The sequence below is a fragment of the Pipra filicauda genome, unplaced genomic scaffold (genome assembly GCF_003945595.2).
Source record: "Pipra filicauda isolate LSUMZ 115617 unplaced genomic scaffold, ASM394559v2 scaffold991_size40755_pilon, whole genome shotgun sequence".
Taxonomy (NCBI): domain Eukaryota; kingdom Metazoa; phylum Chordata; class Aves; order Passeriformes; family Pipridae; genus Pipra; species Pipra filicauda.
In genome coordinates, this window is record NW_024105188.1 from 1 (window position 1) to 10532 (window position 10532).

At 52.6% G+C, this 10532-nt stretch overlaps 1 protein-coding gene across 1 annotated transcript; it reads right to left on the reverse strand.

The window, feature by feature from the left end:
- Positions 1-6930: 6930 nt before the first annotated feature.
- LOC120322524 (olfactory receptor 14J1-like) lies at positions 6931-7839 on the reverse strand (the record flags this gene model as incomplete). The annotated part of the gene is made up of 1 exon (XM_039378075.1): positions 6931-7839. A coding segment is annotated over exon 1 (909 nt), but the record flags the coding sequence as incomplete, so codon positions are not given.
- Positions 7840-10532: the final 2693 nt, after the last annotated feature.

Here is a 10532-nt window from a genome sequence, read left to right on the forward strand (position 1 = left end):
ATCCTGTGAGTGCTTCAGAGCTGCCATCCTGGGGCAGCTCCTGCCCAGCGTGGGCAGGCACAAGGTCTCTCCAGCTGCTCCTCTCCCCTCCCCAGTGCCACTGTTTTCTGCAGCCTCCTCATCCTTGCCCAGCACAGCCCTCCTGGCACAGTTGGACACAGCCCTTGTTCTACCCCCTCCTCAGGCACCTGCCCAACCCCCTCAGCTCCAGCCTGAGGGCCAGAAACCTTCAGGGCAGGGAGGCACTGGGGAAAATGATGAGGAAACCTTTCAGCTGCGCTCAAATCCATGTGGAGGGGTTGGCCTCGAGGAAGAAATCCCTTCTCATTCTCCAGAACCACCAGGACAACTTGTGTTGTGTCCTGGGCACTCCTCTGGAAGTGTGGAATGTTGAAAAGGTTTTGGTGTCAGGGCTATTGAGAAGGCTGGGCAGTGTCACTGGGAGACCTCTCCCAAACCCTTGGAAAGGCCAGAGCCATCCCAGAGCTTCCTGGGACCTTGTCAAAGGCAGACATGGAACCAGTCTGCAAACAGGGCAGCAAGGAGGGTTGGCAGAGTTCCAGACTGCTCAGGCTCAGCAGGGAAGGGGATAGGGCAAGTCCTCCTGCAGCCATTCCCAGGCATGGGAAGGACAAGGCAGGGATTGCAGAACCCCTGTGGGAGGGAATAGAAGAGGATGTTGTGTGCCCAGACTCCATCAAGGCCCCTGACATGGTCTCCTGTGGTCTCCTTATGGCCAGACTGGTGAGAGCTGGACTGAAGAAGTGGAAGATGTGGTGCGTGGGAAGTTGGCTGAATGAAGAGTGTCCAATAAAATCCATGGTACAAAGTCCTCTTGTCAGCAACTTCCTGGTGAAATCCCTCAGTGACCAGCCCTTGAACACCACTAGAGAACATCTTTCTTATCTCTCTGTACAATGGGACAAAATGTGTTTTCAAGTCCTTTCTGAATGATTCCAAATTTCAGGGAGCTCTTGAGCAACCCCTAGTTTAAAGACACATATTGGGGCAGGAACTCCAATGAAATGAACTCACTCCCCTTTTATTCCCCACCACTATAGGGAGACAAAATACAAGGAGATATAAGTGAAAAAAGAGTTTACTGACAGGAAATATAGCAGCAAAAACAGCAATACCAACAGAAGAGTTCAAAGCTACAGCAGAGAGAGAAATTGCCTCCTCTCTCCCCCCCAACCCAACTCCCTTTTGTAAACAGAAAAAAACAGGGATAAACACATGCCTCCCTTCCCCGTTTTCCCCCTGAATGAACAAAGAACAAAAAACAAAACCATGAGAAAGAGGGGGCAAAGCAAAATCTGGGAAACTCTCTGTTCTGAGATCAGTTGTGCTGCCCAAGAACACCCTGACCCCAGAGGTGTCCAAGCGGGGCAGAGCCGGCGACTCCGGTCCGTGCGGCAGCGGGGGGGAGGCAGCGGCTCTGCTTGATTCCATGGAGTTCTGGGCAGGCACAGTGGCCCCTTGGTTCCATGAGGTTCTGAGATGTCTCAGGATTCCTTTTGTTCCAACGAGACCCCGCATGTCACAATGGGCCCTTGGTTCCATGAGATTCCACAGTGTCCCTGCATTCCTTTGGTTCCATGAGGCCCTGCAGTGTCACGGTGCCACTTGATTCCGTGACATTACAAAGAATCAGAATGGTCCCTTGATTTAAGGCCAACTGCACATGGGGTTGCATTAAGGGGAAAGTGGGCACCCAGACAAGGGAGTTGTCACCCCCCTGGACTCAGCCCTGGGGTCACCACATCTGGACTGGTCTGTCTGTCTGTGAGGTTCCCCATTCTGGAGGAATGAGGAAGAACTGGAGAGGGTCTAGAGGAGATCTGACAGGATGGAGCTTTTCTCTGTATTGGAAATAGAATGAAATCTCCACAAAGAGTAGCATGGAAGGTACAGACTGAAGGAGAAGAAAAAGAAATATCACTCAATAGGGACCCTTGTGGTGCAAGAGGTCACCCAGAGGGAGTCAGGATCAGCCCATGGCTTTGTGTTCCAGGGAACAGCCAGAGCTGGTGCAGAGCCATCAGGGAGGGTCTAGAAATGCTGCTGGGAGGGGGTGGGAAAGCAGGAGGGGTGTGTGCAGCCTGCAAGGCCAGAGCAGCAGCAGGGCCAGGGCAGGACAGCCTGCAGGAGAGATGGCCAAGGGCTCTGGCAGGGCTGCAAGGCCCAAAGGCACCCAGGCCTTTGTCCCCTTGCCGCTGGCAGCTGCCTCTGCCACTCAGGCCACCACAAGCCACTTTCCTGGCAGGTTCTGCCCTTGGGTTCTGCCTCGCCCCTCCCTCAGCAGCCTGGCAGGGGTTGCCCAGTTTTGGGCCTTTGTTGTTCCTCCCCTCCCATCCCAGTGCCCCCCAAACAGCCCTGAGCCAGCCGGGAGGGACAGGATCTGCTGGGCCAGGGCCTGGGGCTCAGCCCTTGGCCTTTGTGCTCCACAAAACCAAGGCAGGCTTTGCTCAGCATTGCAGGGGCCTGCCCAGAGCCTTTGTCTGCCTGCACTCCTGGCCTCCAAGGAGCTGCTCCAAGGAGTCCCTGGGGAGGCTTTGGCAGTGCCTGCCCTCAGTGGGGCCCAGCAATGCTTCAAGGCACTTGCAGTTTGGCTTCTGACTTCTTCAGCAGCTGCTTCAATCTTCTCTCAGTACCTCAGGATCATGGGCTGGGCTGCAAACACACCATGGGGCTCATTAAATTCCAGAAATCCCTCAGGATCTCTTTGTCTTCCTTTAATTGTCTTCAAGGCAATTTCAAAACAAGTCTTCAAAGTTTGTACTTTTTTTTTGTTTTAATTTAATTATGGATATTTTTTAGTTTAGAGGAGAGGTAATAGAGGTGTTCTGCAAGTGATCTTGATGCTGAGTGTCTCCTCAGGAGATCCACACTGACCCTGGATGATCAACATTTCTCCTCACCCCCCAACCTCACCAGTTCTGACATGGCCCATCTTGGACTGACAGCTGATGCAACTCCAAACACACTGTGGGACCCATTAAAACACTGAAAAACAAATTATTTTCATTCCTTTAATTGTCCTCAAGTCTTCAAGACATCTACAGCTAATTGGAGTTGTTTTGTAGTTTAGCTAAGGAGGAAGATTTTAAAGTGGAAGTCATGAAAAATATATATATTTTTTGATGAAAGGGAATGATTTACACAGAGCCTTGGGTTGCAAGAAGGTCAGGGTGCAAAAGAGTTTAATAGCACTTAATCATTGACCAGTTGAGCAGTTTTCAAGCAATTTAATAGCATTTACTACAATTTTAACAGTGACTGAATTACAGATTCCCAAGAACAACATTTCCACCACAGTCAATTCACACCCACACCCAGGCAGAGATGTGTGCACACATCAAGAGCTGGGTGTGGAAAGGTCCCTCTCCCAAATTCTCCTTGTTGTCAGGGAAACACTGCCACAAATCCCTTTTTTTTCCCCATCAGACAAGGGTCACAGCTGGAGGAGTGTTTGTTGAGGGGCATCAGAATTGTCCTGGGCACCAGCGAGGGTCTTTGGAGTGTCACAAACTGGAGGGTTCCCGAGCTGGGAGAGGCTGCCAGAGGTGTCCCACTGAGAGGGAGGTGCTGGGGAGCTGCCAGGGCCTCCCTCAGCCCCGCTGGTTGTGGGCTCCCAAGGTGACTGGCTTTAGTTATCTGCTGAATTTCCATCCTGGTGTCAGGAATGACTGGAGTTTCCAAACTATTTGGGAATTGTATCCAAACTGTTCCATTTGGGTCACAATTCAGGAAGCGAATGTTCCAAGGCTTTCATGGGATGACTGATTATCCTGTGTTCCCCAGCTGTTCCACTCCGAATTGTTCCCACATTGATCATCCAGCAGCACTTGGTCCAGTCCAGGGACACTTCATTGATCAGCTGGTTTGGTCAAGGCTTGTCAGGAGCTCCTGAGATCATACCTATAAGAAGGATGGGGACAGAGTTCGTTGTAATAAGACAAGTGATAATGGTTTTCAACTAAAAAAGAGCAGATTTGAACTAGATGTGAGGAAGAAATTTTTTACACTGAGGGTGGTGAAACACTGGCACAGGTTGCCCAGAGAGGTCATAGATGCCCCACCCTTGGAAACATTCAAGGCCAGGTTAGAAAGGGCTCTGAGCAACCTGATCTAGTTGAACATGTCCCTGTTCATTGTGGGGAGGTTGGACTAGATGTCCTATAAAGGTCCCATCTGATTCAAACTATTTAAGATTCTATGGTTCTTTCCTACAGAGCCAAGGCTGACAAGGATCATCCAGGTTTCAGACCCAGCTGAGCATCCCCTTTGATGGCCCAGCTGGCAGCTCTGCTAAAAAGCTGCTGCAAAGAACCTCCAGACCTAAAGGAGCTTTTGTGCTGGGCTGAGCTGTGGCTCTCAGGGCTGGGGGGTTGGCTTTTGGCTGCCAGGTGCCCACCAAGGTTCTCTCTCACTCCTCCTTCTCCACTCCCCTTGGTGCCTGCAGGGTTGTTTCTCCCCCATTTCTCTCACTCCTCTCTGGGCTACAGCACCCTGGATTTTATTCTTTCTCCAAAGTGTTATCACACAGGTGCCTCTGGAATTGCTTTTTGGCTCAGCTTTGGGCACTGGCTGGTCCATTCTGAAGCCACCTGAAACTGGCTCTCTCTGACACAGAGTCAAGTCTTGATCTCCTCTTCCCTAAGGAAAACCTGCATCCCCCTCACTGCTACCAAACCTGATCCACAGGGTCATTCAAGTGACCAGGAATAGAGGAGGTCATTGAGCCCATTATTCCTCGGGCTGGTTAAACGAGACTTTGTCCTCTTCCTGTCCCTGACTGCAGGTTCTTTCTGTCAGAGCAGAGCTGTGCTGGACCTCAGCCGTGCTTTGCTCCAGAGCCTGCTGGGGTGGGGGCAGATGGCAATGGAAGAGTTGGGTTGGACTGGATGATCCTTGTGGGTCCCTTCCACCTCAGCATATTCTGTCATTCTGTGTTTGTTTGGGTTTGGGTTGGTTGTGTTTGCTCCCCTTTTGAATTGCTTTCCCTCTGACCCATGAGTTTTTTCTTCATTGTCTTGGGCCTTGCTGGGCACCTGATGGCAGGACAAGTTTATCCAACTCAGTCATCTTGACCACATTTTTGTACAAGTCACCATTAACTAGAGGAGGTTTCTCACAGACTTGCTGCAACTTGGCATCATCCACAAAGGAGTGGAAAGTGCATTTCATCCCATCACCCAGAGACATAATAAAGATGTTCCATAGGAATGGTCAAGGGCTGGTCCCTGATGGATGTCACCTGGGAGTTGCTGCCAAGAGGAATTTGTGCCATGACTTTTGACCCTCGTCAGTCATTCAACTTCCCACCCACCACATTTCACTTGTCCAGTCCAGCTCTCACCAGTCTGGCCATAAGGACACCACAGGAGACCATGTCAAGGGCCTTGATAAAGTCTGGGCACACAACATCCCCTTCTTTTCCCTCCCACAGGGGTTCTGCAATCCCTGCCTTGTCCTTCCATAGCCTGGGAATGGCTGCAGGAGGACTTGCCCTATCCCCTTCCCTGCTGAGCCTGAGCAGCCTGGAACTCTGCCAACCCTCCTTGCTGCCCTGTTGGCAGACTGGTTCCATGTCTACCTTTGCCAAGGCCCCAGGAAGCTCTGGGATGGCTCTGGCCTTTCCAAGGGTTTGGGAGAGGTCTCCCAAGTGACACTGCCCAGCCTTCTCAATATCCCTGACACCAAAACCTTTTCTATTATCCCACAGTTCCAGAGGAGTGCTCAGGACACAACACATATTCTCATGGTTCTTCAGGAGAAAATTAGAAGTGATTTCATTATAGAGGTCAACTGGTGGAGCAGCCCAGTCTGGTCTGGCCCCACAGCAGTGCCCAGCCCAGGGTGCTGCAGAGCTCTGGGCACTCCCCCCACAGCCCCAGCCCCTCTGAAGGGCACAGCAGCTCCTGGGGCACGGAGAGGAGTCTCAGCCTCCCCATCAGCTCAGGGGCTGGACACTGACCATGGCAGGAGGAAATGGAGGTCAGGGAAACTGCAGGAGCCCTGGTGTCACCTCCAGGAGATGCCCAGCACAGCCTGACTGTGCCCCTCAGTGCCAGCCCCTCTGCCCAGCCCAGCCCAGAGTCCTGGCCCAGGGACAGAGCAGCCTGTCCCCAGGGGGGGCTGCAGAAAGAGGTGTCTCTGTGTCAGGGATTCCTCTCTGCAGGCCCAGAAATGCTGCCTTGCTCTTCTGCAGGGACATCCCTTTGCCCAGGTCAGTGTGTCCAGGCTGCCTTGGCCAGTTGCAGATCCCAGCCTGGGATCCCTGCAGGGCCCTGAGCTGGAGGTGCTGCTCTGCACAGGGAGGGGCTGTGGCACCCCGGGCTGACCCTGCCCTGGCCATGCTGGTCAGGGTGGGGAGCAGACCCAGCAGGATGGGGATCACTCCTCTCCACCCTCTGCCATAGTCCTGGAAGGCTCAGTAGCCAAGAACAAGGCTGGGCAGGACCATGGGTTGTTTCCAATGGCACAAAGGGCAGGACTCCACTCCATGCAGCCTGTGGGCTGGAGAGTTCTTCAGGACACCTTCCTGGAAAGCCCACCCCTGGCTCTGGTACAGCCCCCTCCTTTATTGTACTCAGTGACTGTGATTCCTCACGTACAGAATAACAAAGGCAGGATGTTTGACAAATACCTTGCTGCAGGAATTTTATTTTGTTTAAATGCACACAGAGAATGATTCCTCATTTACACAATTGTGGGTCAAAACAAAGAGGTAGAGAGTGAATTAGATAAGGGATGAAAAATAAATTTCTGTGTTAAGAACATTAAAAGAGGAAAAATTATAAGAAGACTCCCCCACTGCCACTCTCAAAAGCTTTAGAATGCAGGCTGGGCCAGTAAAGGGTTACACAAGGAATGTTCTGCAGAAGAAAAGAGGCAGGTTATTGCTCCTGAAAAGCATCCAGTCATCATTTTCCTCAGGGCATCCTTGAGGTCCTGGTTCCTGAGGCTGTAGATGAGGGGGTTCAGTGCTGGAGGCACCACCGAGTACAGAACTGATAGTGCCAGATCTAGTGTTGGGGAGGAGATGGAGGGGGGCTTCAGGTGGGAAAACATACCAGTGCTGATAACAATAGAGACCACGACCAGGTGAGGGAGGCACGTGGAAAAGGCTTTGTGCCGTCCCTGCTGAGAGGGGATCCTGAGCACAGCCCTGAAGATCTGCACATAGGAGAAAACAATGAAAATGAAACAACCAAACCCTAAACAGGCACTGACCCCAATGAGCCCAATTTCCCTGAGGTAGCCTGAGTGTGAGCAGGAGAGCTTGAGGATGTGTGGGAGTTCACAGAAGAACTGGTCCAGGGCATTGCCCTGGCACAGGGGCAGGGAAAATGTATTGGCTGTGTGCAGCAGAGAATAGAGAAACCCAGTGGCCCAGGCAGCTGCTGCCATGTGGGCACAAGCTCTGCTGCCCAGGAGGGTCCCGTAGTGCAGGGGTTTGCAGATGGCAACGTAGCGGTCGTAGCACATGATGGTGAGGAGGGAAAACTCTGCTGAGACGAAGAATAGAAAGAAAAAGAGCTGTGCAGCACATCCTGTGTAGGAGATGGTTGTGGTGTCCCAGAGGGAATTGTGCATGGCTTTGGGGACAGTGGTGCAGATGCAGCCCAGGTCTGTGAGGGAGAGGTTGAGCAGGAAGAAGCCCATGGGGGTGTGCAGGTGGTGGTCCCAGGCTACGGCGCTGAGGATGAGGCTGTTGGCCAGGAGGGCAGCCAGGGAGATGGCCAGGAAGAGCCAGAAGTGCAGGAGCTGCAGCTCCCGCCTGTCTGCGAATGCCAGGAGGAGGAATTGGGGCATGGAGCTGCTGTTGGACATTTGCTGTTCATTAGGACAGGGTCTGTTAAGAAAAGGAAAACACAGGGAACAATTAAGACAGCCCCCTCTCAGCAAAGCCAGTGCAGTTTTCAGGGAAATCCCCTCCAAGTGAAAGGTATTTCTTTTATCTGGTTTGTGTTTTCTGAGGGTGCTGTGAGGAGCAGCAGCTCTGGTCATGTACCACCAAGGACTCAGTTTATAGTGCCCACCCCCAAGGGAAGGCTCAGCACTGCCCAGGATCCTGTGTTCATTTCTGAGACTGCCTGAAATATTCACCTCTGAGAGTAAAAGAGTTGGATCTTCAGTGCAGGCTCCTGACCTGAGAGAACAATGTCTATGCTACAATACCTAAGCAGGAAACACACCTCAGGACTAATTCCTTTCCTGTAGCCCCTGTCTTTTGTGAGCTTTGCAAAAAATTCTCCATTCAATATGGTGTAGTGATCTGGAGCTGTGAGCAGGTGTGACCCTGCAACAGCAAGACATGGAAAAGATCCTCCCTCCCCTGCCAGGTTTGCTCCTTGCCCACAGCCCTTCTGCCCCAGCCCTGGCAGCAGCTCTCCGGGCCGGCTGAGAGCTGCCCCTGGCAGGCAGTAGAGTCCCTGCCCAGCACAGCACCCTGGGCTGCAGGACCCTGCTCTGCCCCACAGCCCTGGGCACCCCTGGCTGCACCCCCAGCTTCACAGCTCTTCCAAAGTGCCCCAAAACAGCCCCTGCTCACCCATCCCATCAGCTGGGGCTGGGCCAGCTTTAGGAGATGCCTCCAGGAGCTGCCCCTGCACTGCCCTGCAGCCACAGACTCACCGTGTGCAGCCCTGCCAAGATTCCTCCTGCAGGGAGCTCTCAGCCCTCCTGCCAGTGCTGAGCCCCTTGAAGCTCTGTCTGTGCCCTGCTGGTGTCCCTGAGCTGGCCTGGCAGTGCCCTCAGCCCTGCTGGGCTGTGCAGAGGAGCTGCTCAGCAGCAGAGCTGTTTCTTTGAAGCTCTTCTTGCTTGCCAGGAGCTCCCTGTGTGCCAGGAGCCCGGCCCAGCTCAGCAGCACAGCAACAGCCCCAGGCATTTCATGACCCTCAGGGGGTTTGGTGTTGTTTACATGAGACTCAGTCCCTGAGAGGAAGTTCAAACAACTTCTCAAGAAGTCAAAGTGAGATTGAAACACTGAAGTTTCTCCTGGTGCTAATGAGCCTCACTGAGGGTCACAACTGAGTACGTATCCCCAGATTCCAGTTAGAGCAGAAAACTGCACAGTGATGACAAGGATGGACAAGCAAGGGAAAGGTGGCTCTGATGCTGAGGAAACCTGGATGTGTTTCCTTAATCCAGAGGACCAAACCCTGACCCCCAGCCCCTGGGAAGGCAGATGCTGTCCCTGCCTCATTCCTCAGGGCTCTTCCTGGGGCACTGGGATGTGGGATGTGCAATGCCAAGGGCAGGACCATGGGGTGGCACCTGCCAGGCTGCTGAGCAGGGACAAGGAGGCCATGAGGCCCCAGGGCTGCAAGGGGCACTCCCCTCCTCCTGGCCTCAGGGGCACAGACAGCAGCCCTGGCCAAAGGCCTGCAGAAGGTGGCTCTGTCAGGGCCTTTCAGCTTCTCCCCCTCCCTGTCTCCTCTCCAGCCCAGGCTGTCCTACGGTGTCCATGCCCTGCCCCGTTCCCTGCAGGCTGTCGTCATCCCCCCGGCTGCCCCACCTGGCTGGCACCTTCCTGCACTGACATCTCTGCGTCCTCCCTGGCTCTTCCTGCACACACAAAGCCTTGGGCTCATCCAGACTCCTCCTGAGTGACGTGTTGCACCACAGCATTTTCCATGGAGTGAAATTCCTTTTTCCTCACATCCACTTGGGACCTCCCCAGCTGCACTTGGCATTAATTCTTTCTTTCTCATGCTCTTTTCTGCTATATCAAAAGGATCCACCATCTCTAAATCCTCCCTTCAAGCCCCTTGAGGGCTGTCCTGTACTGTCCTCAGTCTCCACACCACTGAGGCCACAGCTCCTTAGCCCCTCTCTAGTGCTCCTGTGCTTGAGACATTTAAACCCCATCTTGGGAGATCTCTGGGCACTCACTAATGTTTTTGCAGATGAAAATATTGTGCTCATAGTCTAAGGAAATCACAGTTGCCATGACAACCAGCATGCATTCCCATTGCTATAGTCACTTACCATGGTAAACGGAATACATTCTCATTGCCACAGTCAGTTACCATGGCAACCATAATACATTCCCATTGCTCTAGTCAGTTACCATGGCAAACATCATACATTCCAATTGCTACAGTTGGTTACCATGGCAACCATCACACATGCCTGTCACTACGGTTGGTGATCATGGTAACCATCACACATTCCCATTGCTACAGTGAGTTACCATGGCAACCATCACACAGTCGCGTTGATATGGTCAGTTACCATGGCAACCATCATACATTCCCACTGCTATGGCCAGTTACCATGGCAAAAATATATTCTCATTGCCACGGTCAGTTACCACAGCAACTACCATACATTCCCATTGCTAAGGTCAGTTACCATGGCAACCATCACACATTCCCATTGTTACAGTCAGTTACCGTGGCAACATATGTACATTCCCACTGGTATGCTTGGTTACCATGGCAACCAGCATACATTCTCATTGCCATAGTCAGTTACCATGGTAACCATCACACATTCCCATTGGTACAGTTACCTTGGCA